The following is a 17420-nucleotide window of genomic DNA, read 5'->3' on the forward strand; positions in this document are numbered from 1 at the left end:
AAAGGAGGGGGGTGGGAGTGGTTTGGGGGGAGGCTGGTCTCTGGGGCGGGGCACCTAACGCCCCTACTGGCGCTGCCCGCGGGTGGAGCAGACACACAGAACCCAGGCGTCCGGGGCCCCACAGGCACAGGGGCGGAAGGGGAGATGGACGAGCCCTGTCTCCGCCCCTGAGGCAAGCCACGAGGAACCCTGTGCGCATGCGCAGCGCACTCCTGGGGGAAGTGCTTCCGCCCCGCACTGACATGGCGGCTCCGCATGGGCTCGAGCGGGCGCGGGTTGGCCGGAAGTGAGGCTCCGAGCCCCTGCGCCGGCCGCGCGCTCGCCGCCCCCCGCTCGCCATGGCCGGGATCCTCTTCGAGGATATCTTCGACGTGAAGGACATCGACCCCGAGGGCAAGAAATTCGACCGGGGTGAGCCGGGCCGGGGCCTCCCTCCCCAGGGGCACCTCCCGCCAGGGCGCGGAGGGAACAGCCCCATACCCCCCCCGGGGCTGGAGCGGGACCCAGCCTTAGGGGGGACAGCCCCATACCCCCCCCCCCGGATCTGGGGCTGGAGCGGGACCCAGTCCTAGGGGGGCAGCCCCATAACCCCCCCCCGGATCTGGGGCTGGAGCGGGACCCAGCCTTAGGGGGGATAGGCCTATAACCCCCTTCCCGAATCTGGGGCTGCATCGGGACTGAGGCCCTAGGGGGGAACAGCCACATAATCCCCCCTCCCCTCCGGATCTGGCGCTGGATTGGGACCCAGGCCATAGGGAGGAACAGCCACATAACCCCCCCTTCACACACACCCCTGATCTGGTGCTGGATCAGGACCCAGCCCTAGGGGAGACAGGCCCATAACCTCCCTCCCTCAGATCTGTGGCTGGATCGGGACCCAGACCCTGAGGGGGGCAGGCCCCTTAATCCCTCCCCCCCCACACACACACAGTTTGAGAGCTGGATTGGGACCGAGTCGGGGGCAGGTTCCATGACCCCAGATCGGAGGCTAAATTGGGATTGAGGCCCTTGAGAGGACAGGCCCCATATCTCATGTGTCGCTGGTTCGGCTCCTTCTCTTCCAGTTTCCCGCCTGCATTGTGAAAGTGAGTCTTTCAAGATGGACCTAATCCTGGATGTGAATATACAGATCTACCCCGTGGACCTGGGTACGTATGTAGGGTGCTCGCAGGCTGGCAACTGATAATCCCTGTACCAGGCAGCACCTGCTGAGCGAGAGCCAGCTGCTGGCAGAGGGGCCCATAACACTGAGGGCTTGTCTGCCCAGGATACGAATTCAGATTAAGGAAAGGTGTGCATCTGAAGTGTAGGAGTTAAAGTGCAGTAAGCCCTCATGTGCATGCTGCCATTCTGAAGGAAAGAGGCCTTCAGTGCATTTAATGAATTAGGTCCAGTGGCCACAAACAGCTGTGATGTGAGGAGAGATGCTCTTCGCCTGCCTGACAGCTCCATGACCTCTGGAGTCCGTGCTACTCAGAGTGCATCACCTGGCACCTGGATGTGCTGCTGAGTGTCCCTGATCACCCATTTCTGGAACTGGGAGCCCTGAATATTGTGGGACCTGGTGACTGGCCAGATCTGGCTAGGAGCCAGTTCACATGTGGCTCGCTCATCTTTGCCACTGAGCACCTTTGAATTACCATACAGCTAGGACTCCTGGTGTGCTCCCGTTTCTGTGTTGCTCCCTTTCCCCTGCCCTTGTGTGCATGGGATCATGTGGCCTGTGTTGGAGGCTTGCCTTTTACCTCCTGCTCTCTATTGCGTGTTCCAGGTGACAAATTCCGCCTGGTTATTGCCAGCACCTTGTATGAAGATGGGACCCTGGATGATGGGGAGTATAACCCCACTGACGACAGGCCATCCAGGTAATGGGGCAGGATGCTGCAGGGAGCTGTAACACGGCTGGAAGTAGCCAAGAATTCAGTAGTGTCTCGTGCAGTCCCCAGGATGAATTCCCCCTGGGTTGGGTCTGGTTAACTCTCGTGGGGATCTGAACTGGCCGAGGACAGTGAACAAAGAGGTGCCGGCAGTGGGGAAAGCGTGGAGTTGGGGAGCTGCCCTGGGTCAGCGTCGCTGCCTGAACACTGTGGCCTGTTAACACCTGGGAGAAGGGGCTAACGGGTTCCCAGCCTTTGTCTGGTGGAGTCCCCTTGTGGTCAGTTGGCAGCTGGGCACTGCTGTCTCTCCTGGCGCGTTTGCTTGGTGCCCGCTCTCTTGTCCTGCCCCCGTTCACTTTCCCCCCCCCTGTTTTCCTTCTCATCTTTCACTTTTATCCGGCCTCTGTTTATATTTTGGTTTCTAAATTCTCGTGTCCGTGACCATTTCTACATCATTGCTGTCGTATCCGAGCAGCCCCTACCTGTTCTTGGCGGCCCTGCTTCTGTAGCTCCCTCTCCCTGTTCGCCAGGGGGTTACTTGCTGCTTGGGCTGGCGGTGGCCATTGGTGGCTCCATAGGGCTGGATCGCACGTGTGTGCTGTGGGGGCAGAGGCCAGACTGTGCTACATTCAGGGTCGTTGCAGAGGGCACCAGGTGGCTTTCCAGGAACCATCTGGTGCTTTACCCTGATGGATGTTTGCTTTGGGCAGGAGGGTCAGGTCCGTGGGTGTGCGCCTCTCTCCACCCCCGCTGTCTTGTTGCACGCAGGGCCGACCAGTTTGAGTATGTGATGTACGGGAAGGTTTACAGGATTGAGGGAGACGAAACCTCCACGGAGGCAGCCACACGCCTGTAAGTGTCCTGCTTGCCCCTACCCCCCATGCCACTCCCCTGTTGTCCACGAGAGGTGGTGCAGTTCTGTGCCGCTCCAGAGCACGGTGCCCGGAGCTTGGAGTAGTCAAGGGAGGGGGCAGCATGGTTCTAGAGTCGCTAGTGGATCCCTAAGAGAAACACTGGGACACTGAGCTCTGCCCACCGCACTCCTCTCACCTAGCAGGCTCCTAATGCCCAGAGGTGATGGATGGAGGCGGTAGCCAGGGGCTCCCTTTAGCCACGAGTGGGTGAGTTGCTCACCTCTGACACCGGGGAGGTGAGCAACTATGGCTGCCTCTTGGCTACTAAGGCTTCTGGAGCCTGGGGGTGATGCCCCCTCCCTGATTGGTGGGATCCTGGTCTCACCTCTGCCCCTCTCCTGCCCTAGTTCTGCCTACGTGTCCTATGGGGGGCTGCTCATGAGACTCCAGGGAGATGCCAACAACCTGCACGGCTTCGAGGTGGATTCCAGGGTTTACCTCCTGATGAAGAAACTGGCCTTCTAACCGCAGGGGGCCGAGCAGCTGGGGACTGCGGCTGCACCTGGGACCCTGCCACACACGCAGGCTTTGCAAATAGACACGGCCTTGCTGGCCGGGACCGGGACCCTCGTATTCAACAGCCGCTGGATTTCAGCTCCATTGGCCCATCTGGACCCTCTGGAGTGATGCATGGCAAAAGCCTGCACCGTTTCCAGCAGGCCTTGTGTTTTGTGGCCTCTCTGTTGGCTGGGAGCAGGACAGGGAGCCGTTACTGAGCCTGGTTCTTTACTAAAGTGGGTGCTTCGGATTTGTCTCTGCTTAGATCACGCCAGCAAGTGTGAGACCGTAACATAGTGACACAGCGAAAACCACTGGTGTTTAAGATGGGGAGTTCACCCCTTTCCGCACAATGGCTTGGTGGTGCGCAGACAGGACGGCGTCGCTGCACTAGTTGCACTGGAAGGTTTCCTTTGTGACTCTAAGGGCTAGAGACACTTCGTTTTGTCTCCGAGTTGACGCTGCTCTTGTCCTCCATTCCCCACGCCGGTCATTGCTGGCTATATCCAGACCGTCACCCTGGGTTACGACTGTACAAAGTTTTGGGGCCCGCTGCTTGTCCAGCCGCGATAAAAAGGGGAGAGAGCTCCCCCTGCTGGAGAACTTGTGCTCCAAGTCTTCCAACACATGGGGCGGCCCTTAGCGGCCAGCCACAGGTAGAGTTTGGCCAATGCAGCTATGGCAATAAAGGTCCTTGGCGCCGGCAAAAAAGGCCTTTTGCCAATAGAATTTTTTGTCTGGGGGACTGGGACAAGCTCTGCCAGCCCAGAAGCTCGTGCCCTTCCTGCTGGAGGGAAGGCCTGAAAGCCAGCTGCAGAGTCGGTGTAACCAGACACAGCTCTGTTGAGCATACTCGGGCTCGCTGGTTTCATTCAGGGGCTGAATCCTGGCCCTTAGATTCCTCTCTGCTGCCTGGAGCTTCCTTAGTGAACATTCCACCACGATCGGAGGTGTGAAGGGCCCTGAAACGCCAGTGCCCAAGGAGACCTGTCGCCTGTAGCGGAGATGTGGCCTTAGTCTCCTTCCATTTAATTCAGCCTAGAAATTGCTGCAGGGGAGGGGTAAGAGGGGAGATGCCTGCGAGATGCGCTAGCCTTGGAAGGGGCCAGGTTAGGAGAAGGGGTGAGAGCCGGAGCTGCCTGTTTCTGGGAAAGGCACCTGTCTGCCAGCCGTTCCTGCAGCGGCCACAGGAGGGTGCTGGATGCCTAATTCTTGGGAGGGTGGAGCACTGCCCCCAACGCCCCCCCACACACACTCCCCTGAGCGGGACGGGGAAGTGGGTGGAAGAGAGTCTGTTTCTCACTGAAGTTCCTAGAATAAAAAGGCTGGTGCCCCCCCTGTGCATGGGCCTCTAGCGAGCAGGCCTGTGTCCCCCCGCTAGCCCCATTCTGTTCATCTGAGCTTTGCCCCCTGCTAAGCGAGATCACAGGGCTCTTTAGAAAAATAAGCTCTTTAATCATAAGACATTTTCCCGGTAAAAGACACCCGCCCCCTCCCTGCTCCTTAACTCTAGCAAGCAGCCCGAATCCATCTCCTTTCCACTTCCACAGTCACGATAAACAGCAAGTGCAGCATTACCCTCTGTGCGGGGAGGCTGGGCTGGGATGATGCATGGAGACCTGGGGGCATGAGCCTTGGGGCCGCAGGGTCGTATACCCGCAAGTGCGTAAGTCCACAGCTGCGTTCTGCCAGCTGATCCCCTGGCACAGCGAGTCCCCCACCCCTGGATTACGCAGTGGTTGGCTGGAGACGGGGCTGGTGGACGGGCAGGGAGTTCTCTCACCCGTGGCCTGGGAAAGGAACGAGTCTGCGCGTGTTGCATGTGTGCTGACTGGATTCAGAGGCCCTGCCTCGCCGTGCGCCCACAGGAGCTCCTCCTCAGAGTCCTCTCCCTTTCCTGGCATGTGCAGAGCGGAGAGCATCCTCTGGCCCCTCCCAGTCTCGGGGCCAGGCCCCTCTTTGCTCAGCTCTCAAGTCTTCGCTGTGGGTCGACATTCACCAGCCCATCAGTGGGGGGCCTCTCTAGGGCTGAAGGAGCCCCCTTTCTCGTCCTCTGCCAGCTGTTAATGTCCTTGGGCGTGACCTCTCTGCTCCAGCAGGGCCCTCTCTGCCCTGCTCTTCCCCCGCATCTCTGGAGAGTCGGGGGCCAGGATCTGCTTCCTTCCCACCCTGTCTCCACCTGTGGTCTGGTGGACACCCCTATCAGCAGGCAGGGCTTTCACTGTCCCCTTGAGGCAGCCGGGGACGTGGGGTGCTTGGGGGCTCTGGCACCCCCCGGCTTCCTTCCTGGCAGAAATCCTTTGCCAGGTCATGGAACAGGAAGCGCAGTTTGCCTTGCACGAGCTGCCGGTAGACCAGAAATATCACACTGGGGTGGCTCTGCAGGGTTGTCCGGGAGGCGCGGTCCGGCTGCCAGGCACTGTCCTGTCCCAAGACAGAGAAGGGGCCCTCAAACACAGTGCTCCCCCCGCCCTGAGCAATCCCCTCCGGCGTCACCGGGGCCAAATCCGCAGCTGGGCCTCCAGGCTTAGAGAGGAGCATGGTGAGCTGGGCTGGGGCAGGGCTGATGGGGACAGAGGGGCGGGGGCAAGGCTGGGCTGGGCAGAAGGGGTCTCACCTGCCAGCTGAAGGTCTTCAGGAGCAGGAGGAAGGAGTTGGCTTTCTTGTAGAGCTGCCCCAGGAGGGCAGCCGCACACTCCTGCCTCACGTGGCCCTGCGCAGCGGTCACCGCGTCCACCAGCAGCGCCAGGTCGCAGAGGATCTCCTGCCTTTTCGTCTCATTCTGATGGGGACAGAGAAGGGGGGCGGTGCGTGCCTGATCCCAGTGCTGCAGGGACTAAGGGGTGAGAGCCATCAGCCCTTCCCACGTCTCCTAACCCAGCAGCATGATGGGAATGTGGATGCTGGCGTCACCCCACCAGCAGGGGGCGAGGGAGCAGGACTGCCCCCTGCTGAGCCCATGGGCAGCAGCCAGCAAAGGGACAAATATCCCCCTCCCCTCAGGGACTCCTCTGTGCCTGCTGCCCCCTCTAAGATGGGCTGAGTGATCATCTTCCCCTTGTGGCCAGAGAAAAGCTGGAACTCCTGGGCTGCAGCTGCTAGAGATTGCCCTCTCCCCGCCCCATGCCTGTCCTCAGGGGCCCCCGGCCTCACTCACTGTCTTCGTTTTCCATTCCCGGAGGCTGAAGTCCACCATGGGCAGAGGAAGGGGCTGGGTTAGCGACGGGAGCTCCTGGCACTGGCTCTACGGGGAGAGGAGGTGGAAAGCACTGAGTGAGCCGCCGACAGGCCCAGGAGCGCCCAGCCCGTGAGGCCGGCTCTAGGGGCAAGAGAAGGAATTAGCACAGGCTCCGTTAGGAGGAGCGGAGGCAGCACTGGGGCTGTGCCGCACAGATGGCCAGGCAAGATATTTCCCTGCCTTCCTTTCTCTGGAGCTTGTGTGATCCCAGCCTCTCCCAGCAGGGGGTGCTGTAGGGCACAGGTGGGGGAGCTCCCAGCTACTCCAGTCCCAGCCTCTCCCAGCAGGGGGTGCTGTAGGGCACAGGTGGGGGAGCTCCCAGCTACTCCAGTCCCAGCCTCTCCCAGCAGGGGGCGCTGTAGGGCACAGGGTATGAGCTCTGGCTGTGGGGGAGCTCCCAGCTACTCCAGTCCCAGCCTCTCCCTGTAGGGGGCAGGGCAGGATCACTAGTGGGGGGGGAGCTCCCAGTTACTCCAGTCCCCCCAGCTACTCCAGTCCCAGCCTCTCCCAGCAGGGGGCGCTGCAGGGGGCAGGGCAGGAGCTGGCTGTGGGGGAGCTCTGGTTCGCCGGGCTGGAGCGTGTCTCCTTACCACTCTCTTCTCCATGTCCTTGGCTTCGCTGATGTATTTCTGGATGAGCCGGTTGTCGCAGACCAGCCGGGCCGGGCTCAGCCTGGACAGCTTGATGTGGAGGAGGAAGGCTGTGAGGAGCAGCAGCCCTGAGAGCAGCCAAAGGGAAAGACAGCATGGGCCAGACTTCCCCGAGGGCAGAGCCCAGCGCTCCAGGGAGAAAAGCTCAAGAATATCCTGGTGCTTGCCCTTCCCCCCCCCCTATCCCGCCCAAGGAGAGCTGCCCCCCCCCCCCATCTCACACCCAGCGGGCCGGTCTCCGGGGCTAGCACAGGCCTATTGTCACGGCTCTAGTCCCCTGGGGCTCTTACCTGACTACGTGCTGGCCCTGCCTCAGTGGCCCTCTCCTGTTTTTCATGCCCCCTCCCTGCAGCCTGTGGGCTCCCCATTGACAAGGCTCATGCTGGGCCACATGTGCTTCTCCAGCTGTTTCTCCTGCCATCTCCTTCCTTGGGAGTAGTCACACACCCCACCCACGACCTGCCGGCGGGACATTGATTCACTTGTCAGCCCTGAGGCCGGCGCTTTAAGTCGAACCAAGCTGAGCTCCAAAACTAAGCTAGTCACCCCTGGCCCACTGCTGGGCCCCTGCCTAGCTCCCTGCCCCACGGGGTGTGGGACCACCCCCTCCTCCATCCCCAGCCCCTCCTACCCTGCACTGGAGCATGGTCTCTACCGTGTGTGAAAAGGCTAATGCAGCCCATGCACTCGGCCTTTAACACGTGTGAAACGGCTCACGTTCAAACTCGGGCCTAAACCTTAACTCCACCAGCCTAGCTCACGTTAAAGCCCACACCAGCTGGTCTACACCGCTTTGACCCCTGTCTAGCCAAGACCAGGGCAAAGGAGGGGCTGGGCCTGACCGCCCCTGTGTGAGCCCCCCCATCTCCACTCACAGCTGCGCACAGTGGCTGTAAAATGCCATCAAACACAAATTCTCCGCTACACCCACCTACACAGGTGTCAGGGACCCCCGGTGCCAGGCAGGGAGAATTGGGTCCTGGGGGAAGGCTGTTCCTTTCCAAAGCAAGTCGGGTCTGGGGATCTGCCAGGCAAAGGGGCGGCAGAAAGGCGAGGAGGAGAAACCGAGCAAGAGGGAAACGGTTTTAAGGTCTGACCCTGGCAAGGGGGCTGGCAGGCCACTGGGATGGATTAACATGTGCGTTGCACCACAGGCTGGGGCACCTCCAGGCAGAAAGTGCCTTAGTGGTTGTGACTGGTGTGTTGAACTGGTCTAGAGTGGCGCCTCCAGCCCTCTACCAAATCAGGCCCTGCTGTGCTCGGCGCTGTACAACCACACTGATTAGCTCACAGTCCAAGCAGACAAAGGACTGGGAGCAGAGCAGAAAGGAGAGGTGACTGGCCCGAGGCCCTGCAGCAGGTCCATGGCAGGACCGGAACCCAGGTCTCCTAGCCCAGGACCCTACCCATCAGGCCACATGGCCGATACTGGCTAAGGGGCTTTGGAAGGACGGTGCAGGCTGAAAGTCAGCCTGTTTCCAAACAAAAGCCCTTCCCTGCACTGGAGAGTACACAGCTTCTTTCCCGCCCACTCGCACCCGCTTCAGCTTGGGCAAGGTAGCGTCCCCCTGCTATCCCTGCGCTGTTTCACTTTCGGTTTCTCAGCCAGCAGGTGTGGGAACGCGGCAGGGGAAGGCAGAGGCCAGCTGAGACGATAGCGGAACAAATGAGAATATGACAGCCAAAAAACGATGGTAAAAGCCTAAAAGGACATTACGGTTGCAAAGTCAAGCCCTGCGGCCTTCCCTTGGCCTCCTTGTGCGTATGCACTGCGGGCATCACAGCTGCTTGCTGTCAACAGAGGAATGGAAAGACGCAAGACTTCTGGGATCAATTCCAGAGGGGAGTGTGATCTAGTGGTTACAACCCCTTATTTAACAGTCCACCCACCATATACCCGCTGCAGCCTCTCTGCCACCATCTAGCTATATCCCCCCCCACACCCACAGCCACTCTCTGTCCCCCACTCCTTGCCCGTCCCCTCTCTAACAGCTTCTCTGTCCCCTTCTACAGCCAGTCTTCCTGCACCCCCAATCCTCTCTCCTCTGCATCCGTCCAGTTTCCTGGCCAGTTCCCCCGTTGCCTGGGCCCCAGTGCCGAGAGCATCTCCTTAGAATGTCAGGGTTGGAAGGGACCTCAGGAGGTTCTAGTCCAACCCCCTGCTCAAAGCAGGACCAATCCCCAGACAGATTTTTGCCCCAGATCCCTAAATGGCCCCCTCAAGGATTGAGCTCATAACCCTGGGTTTAGCAGGCCAATGCTCAAACCATCCTTGTTCTCAGGCCACAGGCTTGGATGCCATAGCGGCCGCTAGGGTGACCAGACAGCAAATGTGAAAAATCAGGACGGGGTGGGGGATAATAGGCACCTATTTAAAACAAAGCCCCAAGTATTGGGACTGTCCCTATAAAATCGGGACATCTGGTCACCCTAGCGGCCGCTGATTGCAGAGAAGCAATTGCAGGGAAGGGCCAGCCGAGGGCGGCCATGCTCATTTACCCTCTGGGGATGGCATCTGGCTGCAGCCTGGGCACTGTGTAGGAGCTGCCAGGGTTGGAGCATGCTCAGTGCAGATGGAATCTTTGGGGAATTTAGCTGCCAAACTCGAACAAAATCTCTTTTGCAAACTGAGATTTTTCAGAGGCTTATAACGTGGCCGAATTGGGGTTGGTTTTCAGCAAAACGCAAATCACTCCCACCAGGGCAAACCCTCTGCCAAATCTCAAAGCCCTACTCCGAAGCGTGGGGGCGCAAAGGCTTCCCAGCCAAACGCTTGCAGGCATTTTTTTAACATGGGCAGAATGACATCCTTTCCTCTAATCTAACAGCAGAATCGTTTTAGCTGAAACTTTCCCCAAAGATTCAGCTGGAGGCAGATCCTGGGCATGGAAAATTTCATCACGAGTGGTTAAAGTGTGGCAAAGAAGGTCTTCCAAAGGGAGGCCATGAGCGATAGGCCACCAGCTCCCCCTAGAATTAGGGGTTCTACACCCTGAAACGTTGGCCCCAACCTACTCGACAGTGCCCCTTGGCAGGAGAACTGCACGTATCCACCGCAAAAGTGAAATGGGGCCATGTTTCCTGCTGGGCTCCATCCCCAGGAAGCGGGGCAGTGATAGGGGAGGATAAATGGCTTCCTTTGCTGGCCGTGTGCGTCGCACTCCCATCCCACTGATAAGGAGTGTTTGCACCGCGAGCGACTCTGGACACAGGTTCCTCTTCGGTGACCTCGGCGCAGGCGCGGACGGGCTCTACGTCGAGGGCAGCGTCACACACGGCTCAGAGCATTTCGGGGAATGCCAGTGTCCTCTGTACACTGCGTCCTGGGAACCCCCGCCCCACCCCGCCCCAGCAGCCACCAGAGGCAGCCACCCTTCCTGCAGTGACGGCTCCGACACCGCTCTGGTGGGGGCCGATTCCCCGCACTCGGAGCCCTGGGTCTCTAACAGAGACACACTAGTTCCAGTGGGGGTCCTGGGCTCGGGACAGGGATTCTCTGGCCTGTGGGTGAGTTCGCTCCGCTTGGCCAGAGTCTGGGAGCTCAGGAGGCTGGTGCCTCCCCTTGGGAGAGGTTCCCGCTACTCAGCTGCTTTGAGCATCCAAGGCCTTTGCTCTAGTGACCCTGCCCTGCCCGTCAGCACCCGTCACCCCCTGGGTGGGTGCCTGTGATGCAGCAGGGAGTGGGAAGGTTGCAGGGGAGTTTGGCTGGGCCTGTCTGCACTGGGGATGGGAGACTTGGCTTGAGGGAAGGTACCTGAGCAGGTAACATGAGAACCAGGAGGGGGCTTGGAGATCAGGTGACCTCCAGCCCCTGGAAAGAGACAAAGGCCAGAGAGGAGGGGCTGGAGAGTTTCAGTTTGGAGCCGCTGGGAAAATGGAAGGGAGGCCAGAGAGACCTGGACCCCCAGAAGGACCTGACTAAGGGGTCCTGTTTATGCCTACAAGGTCTGTTTGGGACTGTGTTCTTGTCGTCTGATAAACTTCCTGTTCTACTGGCTGGCTGAGAGTCATGGTGAATCACAGGAAGCCGGGGGTGCAGGGCCTTGTCTCCCCCAAACTCCGTGACACCCCCACCAGCCCTGTCCTGCCCTCCCCCTCCGTCCCCATCACTCCCACCAGCCCTGCCCCTCCATCTCCATCACCCCATCCAGCCCCGCCCTGCCCCTCCATCCCCATCACCCCACCAGCCCTGTCCTGTCCCTCCGTCCCCATCACCCCCACCAGCCCTGCCCTGCCCCTCCGTCCCCATCACCCCCACCAGCCCTGCCCTGCCCCTCCGTCCCCATCACCCCCACCAGCCCTGCCCTGCCCCTCCGTCCCCATCCCCCCACCAGCCCTGCCCTGCCCCTCCGTCCCCATCACCCCCACCAGCCCTGTCCTGCCCCTCCGTCCCCATCACCCCACCAGCCCTGTCCTGCCCTGCCCCTCCGTCCCCATCACTCTCACCAGCCCTGCCCCTCCGTCCCCATCACCCCACCAGCCCTGCCCTGCCCCTCCGTCCCCATCACTCCCACCAGCCCTGCCCTGCCCTGCCCCTCCATCCCCATCACCCCACCAGCCCTGCCCTGCCCCTCCGTCCCCATCACCCCACCACGCCGTCCCTGCCCCTGTCCCCATCACCCCCACCAGCCCTGTCCTGCCCTGCCCCTCCGTCCCCATCACTCCACCAGCCCTGCCCTGCCCCTCCATCCCCATCACCCCACCAGCCCTGCCCTGCCCCTCCGACCCCATCACCCCCACCAGTCCTGCCCTGCCCTGCCCCTCCATCCCCATCACCCCACCAGCCCTGCCCTGCTCTGCCCCTCCATCCCCATCACCCCACCAGCCCTGCCCTGCCCTGCCCCTCCGTCCCCATCACCCCCGGTCCAGCCTTGCCCTGCCCCTCCGTCCCCGTCATTCCCTGGCCACTGCCCCTTCATTGCCACCAGACCCACTTGGCCCCTGCCCCTCCCTCCCCATCAGCCCAGCCCTGCCCTCCTGTCCCTGTCAGCCCCCCCCCAATGCCACCTGCCCATCCCCAGTGCCCTGGAGCGTGAACGTCTCCGACACACAGGGACGGGTTGATCCCACTCGCCTCACATCTGGTCCGCGTGACGGGAACAAGGTTGTGAGCCCAGCAGGGCCTGGCCTGCCCCCTGTTGGCCCTCAGTGCTGAGGCTGTTGGAGGCAGGATTCCCTTTCCTGAAGGACTGGAGGGGGGAAGCAGTGAGAGATCAGCCCGTGGGACGGGGTGCTGTGTGTGAGCCGGGGGCTGCAGGGCAGGCTGTGGCACCCCGGGGGATGCTACCTAAAGCCCTGCCCCCGGGGGTTGTCCCGGGCCAGCACAGTCACTGATGTTCCAGGTCTGGGAGGGGCCCGGCCACTAGCTCTGAGCCCTACATCCCCACGGGGGAGAGGACAGCAAGGGCTGCGGCCTCATCCCCGCAGTCACGGGCTCAGCCCTGGACACTGGGCTGCAGGGACCAGTTCTGCCCCCTCTGGAGCTTTGTCTCTCCCTGCCCAGGTGTGAGACTCCACCCCGCTCCCCATGGCCAGACTTGAGGAGTGGCCCAGCCCAGCCCAGCACTCACGGTTCAACTCCATGCTAAGCTGGCCGTCTCTGTACTGCATCTTCCTCCCCGGGGCCAGCGGCTGCTGTCCAGCTCCCGTCCGGCTTCCATTTAGGGCAGCTTTCGCCCAGGCTCTTGGCGGGGCACGAGGACCGGACCGCGGGGCAGGGGCTGGGAGAGCCCCCGAGTGACGCCACACGGCTCCCGCTGCCGAGTGACCACAGCAAGGCTTCCTGTTGTGCTGCTTGACCTCCGAGGAAAGGCACTGGGTCACAGAGCGTGAGCCCTTGGGAAGGCTTCCTGCTTCCCCCAGCTTCCTCCTTGGCTCGCAGGGCTGGAGTCCTGAACACGGGCTGGGAGCTCGGAGGCAGCCACCTTGCTGCGCTCACCCGCTGGCGCGCGATACGGCTCGTGCCATGAACCGGCCCCACCAGCTCCCCCTCTGCACGAGCCGGGCGAGGAGCTGGGCGAGCCTCACTGCCCGCTGGGTCTGCGTCTCCTGCCCACCGGCTCTCGCAGCACAGACTGCGGGAAGTTTAGCGCCCCAAAGCGTGAACGGCATGCAAGCTGGGGGCCCGGCGCTGGCTCCCCACGGCTGGCGGCCCGGAAGGGTGTCTGCTTTGGGCTGCACAGCTGGCTGGTTCCCCCAGAAAGCCCCAGCGATCCAGCCAGGAGGTCAGGGTTCAAGGGCTGCTCTCGGGACACCTGGAATGGAGACGGTGCAGTCAGTGAGCAGGGTTCCCAGCACCCCCTTCACTCCCCCAGCACCGGAGTCCTGCCTGTGGGCTCAGGGCTGCAGACCATCCCCACCCCTGCAAGGTCCCCTAAGTGACACACAGAGATGCTGATGATCCTGCCCCAGACCCCCGACATCCACCATCCTGCCCTGGGAGATCTAAGGGGCCCGTTACCCTCATGTCCGTGTGAGCCAATCCAGCCCTGCCGGGTTCACACTAATGCAAAGAATGGGCAGCCCCATTTCCAGCCTCCCCAGAGCTCCCCCCAGCCCTGTCCCTGGGCTTTATCCAGGGCCGCCCAGAGGGGGGGGGCAAAGGGGGCAATTTGCCCCGGGCTCCGCAGGGGCCCCCAAGAGAACAGCGGAGGCTCCCGCCTCCGCCCCTCTCCTGGAGCCTCAGCGCTTGATGTCTCCGGCGGAGCCCCTGAGCCCCGCCCTGCTCAGAGCCGCGTGGTCAGGGGGCGGGGCTGGGAGCTCAGCTGCCTCCGCTCGGCGTGGAGCTCCCAGCCCCGCCCCTCCCCACGCGGCTCTGAGCGGGACGGAGCTCAGGCCCCGCCGGCCACACGCTGCGGCTGTCGGGCGAGGCGCTGAGACTCCGGGCGAGGAGGGAGCCGGGGGTAAGAGGCTGGGGCCGGGGCCGGGGGGAAGCGGGACCCGCCGCCGAAGCGCAGCCCGGTCTTCGGCGGCGGGGGGCCCTTCCGTTCCGGGACCCGCCGCCGAAGTGCCCCGAAGACCCGCGGCGGGGACCCCCCCCCCCGCCGCACTTCGACGGTAATTCGGCGGCGGGGGGCTCCCGCCGCGGGTCTTCGGGGCACTTCGGCGGCGGGTCCCGGAACGGAAGGGCCCCCCGCCGCCGAAGACCCCGGGCCCCCGGAATCCTCTGGGCGGCCCTGGCTTTATCACCTACTCAGCTCCTGCTGCCCCATAGCCCTGCACCCGAGCGCCCTCAAAGTGCATCCAGGCGTTGTCCTCTGCACTGGGCCCCTGGGCATCTCTGGGGTCACCCTTGGACTCAGTCGTCTGTCCCAGTGGAGGCGCAGGGCAGAGCTGAGAAGATTCGCGGGAAGGAATCGGATTCTCTGTGCTCAGCCAGCCAGGGCACCTAGCTGATACCATGTGCCCGCCATGTCCCAGCCAAACTAGCCAGTCCGTCTGGACTCCCTGCCACGAGCGGCTGCTGGAAAATCCCGTGTTGTGTCCAGCCCAGGCGCAAGCAGCCCAGTGGGGAGGGGGCACACAGCTCTAGGGCAGGGCTGGGAGATGTGAGCCTTGGCTGCAGGACCTGCTGCGGCTGGGAGCCCAGAGCAAATTGCAGCTCAGGAAGGGGCAGGGGAGGACTCTGGAGCAGGCACAGAGCCCCCAGGCCCAGGGGGCAGCTGGTGGAATCCTTAGGGCCTGGGGAAGGGGCAACTGTGAGGCAGGGGCCCAGGCCTAGGGAAGGGGCAGCCGCGGAAGACGGGGATGAGCCCAGTCCCGGGGACAGGGCGGCCACAGGAGCCGGACAGGGCCCAGGCTGGGGAAGGTTGGCCGTGGGAGCCAGGCAGGGGCCCAGCCCAGGGAAGTGGTGGCCTGCAGGAGCCCAGCAGGCAGGGCCCAGCCCCAATGGCCTGCAGGAGCCAGGCAGGAGCCCAGCAGGCAGGGCCCAGCCCAGGGAAGACACGACCTGCAGGAGCCAGGCAGGAGCCCAGCAGGCAGAGCCCAGCCCAGGGAAGACACGACCTGCAGGAGCCAGGTAGGAGCCCAGCAGGCAGAGCCCAGCCCGGGGAAGACACGACCTGCAGGAGCCAGGTAGGAGCCCAGCAGGCAGAGCCCAGCCCGGGGAAGACACGACCTGCAGGAGCCAGGCAGGGGCCCAGCAGGCAGGGCCCAGCCCGGATGGCCTGCAGGAGCCAGGCAGGGGCCCAGCAGGCAGAGCCCAGCCCAGGGAAGACACGACCTGCAGGAGCCAGGCAGGGGCCCAGCAGGCAGAGCCCAGCCCGGATGGCCTGCAGGAGCCAGGCAGGGGTTCCGCAGGGAAGTGACTTTTGAGCTATTTGTTCAATGTTAATTGTTAATGAAAGTCCCCCAGGGTTGGTTTAACTGTGGAAAGCCCAGGCTGCCCCCTGCTCGGTAAGAGAAGGGGTGAAACACAGCCAGCCTGGAGCTCCGAACCCTCAGCTCCCCTGCCCAGGTGGGGGGCCTGTAAACCCCCCCTCCACCCCACGAAGTTCTGTCTGGTGAGTGCCAGGATGCCAGCGCAGAATGGGGAGGGGCAGACTCCCCCCCCAGCACATTCACCCCCAGTGAAGAGCTGCTCCTGCATGGGCAGATGCTGGATACGCCTCAGTGTCCCCCAGGAGGGCCCCATCTGTGCCCCCCAGTGTCCTCAGGGTTGCAGGTGCCTCTTGGGATGGGGTGAGGCTCTTTCTTCACAGCATGGTAGGGCCTGCTTCAACACTGGGATGTCTAGTTGGGTGCTGCCCTGATGCCCATGCACCCCAGCCCCTTCCCCAGGGGAGCTGTCTGCCAGGTAATGACCCATCCAGGGAGGAAAACGAACGCCCGCAGCTGTGCCAATAGCCCTGACACCCCTCGGCTGTACGCTGCCCCCGCCCCTCGGAGCGGGCACCCAGCCTTCCTCTGCTCCGGAGCTCCCTGCACATGGGGCACGCTGCCGGAGATCCCCAGGGCCACCGAGGGTGCCCAAGTGGGGTCAGGGCCCATGGTGCTGGGTGCCCGTCCCACAGAGAGCACAACACGCTCCGGGCCCTGAGGGGCTCAGTCGGAACAGATCTGCAAATCTCTGCCCGCGTGCACAAGTCTCCCTGCAGCTCAGAGCACCAGCTGCTCCTGGGAGCTGGGCGGAGGGAGGCCGTTTGTGGGTTGGGGACTCCGGGTTCCTAGTATCCATCTTCTCGGGGTCTGGCCCTCTGACCAGCGTCAGAATCCACCCCAGCCGCATGTCGGCTCCTCCGCCCAGGGCTGCAGGAGGAAGCTGTTTGCAGGGCAAGCGCCTAGGGGCAGGAACCCGGCGCTACCAGGCAAAGATCCTGGCAACCAACCACTGACTCACGTCTCTTGCCCCCCAGCTGCCCTGCGTCTGGGAAGCCCAGGGCTGGGTTCTGGTGTCTCCTTCCTTTCCTCTCAGACTAGTCCAGCCCACGCTCAGGCACACACATGCACTCACACAAAACACACACCTGCACATGCTCACACACCAGCCACGTGGGCCATTGTTCCCAGCAGAGGTGCAGCCTCCCTGGGCAGTTGGATGTGAGACAGACCAGGCAAAAACAAACACCGCTCCTCTCCCGTGACCTCCCTCCCCACGACCGACCTCCCTCCCTCCCTCCCCAGGGCGTGCCGTGCCCACCTGGAGCGTTGCAGAGGAGCTACCCTGGGATCTGGAGGGCAGAGAATGCGCCAGCAGGAGCTCCGGCCTGGTTCTGAGCAGACGCAGCAGTGGGCCGGCAGGCGAGTGAAGCGCACCGGGGTCAAACACCCCCAGCTTCCCACACACCTGGCCTTGCCCAATGCAAACATTAGCCGAGCTGCAGTGGGCGTCTTTGCCCGGCCTCCTTGCCTGCTGCGGACGTGACGGGCTGCAAGTGCCCTGGCATCAGGGAGTCTGAGCCAGGAGCAGAAGCGCCAGGTCTGTGCAGGGCACAGCAATACCACCCCAGTCCTCAACGGGCTGTGTTCTGTATCTCCATAGTGCCAACAGCAAGTGGGCACAGAGCCTCGGACCCCGCCTCCAAGGGCACCCAGCTGCCACGGGGAGGCCAGGGCCTCCACACTGAACTGGCTTCCTCGTCCTCTTGCTTGAACCCGAAAAAGGAGTCTCTTTAAACCTGGAATTTAGCAGCGGATCATAAATCTGCCCTCTGCCCTCCCACACCCCATCTTGGACCTGTACGGCACTGCCGCCGGTGCCCATGCGCGTGGGGAATTCCTCTGCCCAGCCCGTGGGCTGCCAGCA

The 17420-nt window shown here is 62.7% G+C and overlaps 2 protein-coding genes across 4 annotated transcripts; one reads left to right on the forward strand and one right to left on the reverse strand.

Annotated features, from left to right (window-relative positions):
• Positions 1-112: 112 nt before the first annotated feature.
• On the forward strand, positions 113-4891 carry POLR2H (RNA polymerase II, I and III subunit H). Its single transcript, XM_045030206.1, has 5 exons — positions 113-411; positions 1065-1148; positions 1772-1865; positions 2646-2729; positions 3139-4891. The coding sequence occupies exons 1-5, from the start codon at positions 339-341 to the stop codon at positions 3254-3256; spliced, it is 453 nt and encodes a 150-aa protein (XP_044886141.1). The 5' UTR covers positions 113-338; the 3' UTR covers positions 3257-4891.
• Positions 4881-16911, reverse strand: THPO (thrombopoietin). Of its 3 annotated transcripts, none has more exons than XM_045030205.1 (6): positions 16815-16911; positions 12748-13431; positions 7118-7245; positions 6447-6533; positions 5907-6071; positions 4881-5713 (listed from the first exon to the last, which is right to left on the reverse strand). In XM_045030205.1, exons 2-6 carry the CDS (start codon positions 12785-12787, stop codon positions 5492-5494), a joined length of 642 nt encoding a protein of 213 aa, XP_044886140.1. In that variant the 5' UTR covers positions 12788-13431; positions 16815-16911; the 3' UTR covers positions 4881-5491. The 3 variants fall into 3 exon arrangements, with proteins under 3 accessions (XP_044886140.1, XP_044886138.1, XP_044886137.1); XM_045030203.1 differs by lacking the exon at positions 16815-16911 and adding an exon at positions 16515-16605; XM_045030202.1 differs by lacking the exon at positions 16815-16911 and having other exon boundaries at positions 12748-13668.
• Positions 16912-17420: the final 509 nt, after the last annotated feature.

This window comes from Mauremys mutica, chromosome 9 (genome assembly GCF_020497125.1).
Source record: "Mauremys mutica isolate MM-2020 ecotype Southern chromosome 9, ASM2049712v1, whole genome shotgun sequence".
In the NCBI taxonomy this organism is placed as follows: Eukaryota; Metazoa; Chordata; order Testudines; family Geoemydidae; genus Mauremys; species Mauremys mutica.

What these genes read in the sequence shown, in the direction of transcription:
- POLR2H (XM_045030206.1), top strand. Translation starts at nt 339, where the DNA reads ATGGCCGGGATCCTCTTCGAGGATATCTTCGACGTGAAGGACATCGAC. An exon ending in GGGCAAGAAATTCGACCGGG is followed by an intron (nt 412 to 1,064) that starts GTGAGCCGGGCC and finishes CTTCTCTTCCAG; the next exon opens with TTTCCCGCCTGCATTGTGAA. An exon ending in ACGGAGGCAGCCACACGCCT is followed by an intron (nt 2,730 to 3,138) that starts GTAAGTGTCCTG and finishes CTCCTGCCCTAG; the next exon opens with TTCTGCCTACGTGTCCTATG.
- THPO (XM_045030205.1), bottom strand. Translation starts at nt 12,787, where the DNA reads ATGCAGTACAGAGACGGCCAGCTTAGCATGGAGTTGAACC. An exon ending in AGGACATGGAGAAGAGAGTG is followed by an intron (nt 6,534 to 7,117) that starts GTAAGGAGACAC and finishes CTCTCCCCGTAG; the next exon opens with AGCCAGTGCCAGGAGCTCCC. An exon ending in TGAAGACCTTCAGCTGGCAG is followed by an intron (nt 5,714 to 5,906) that starts GTGAGACCCCTT and finishes GTCTTGGGACAG; the next exon opens with GACAGTGCCTGGCAGCCGGA.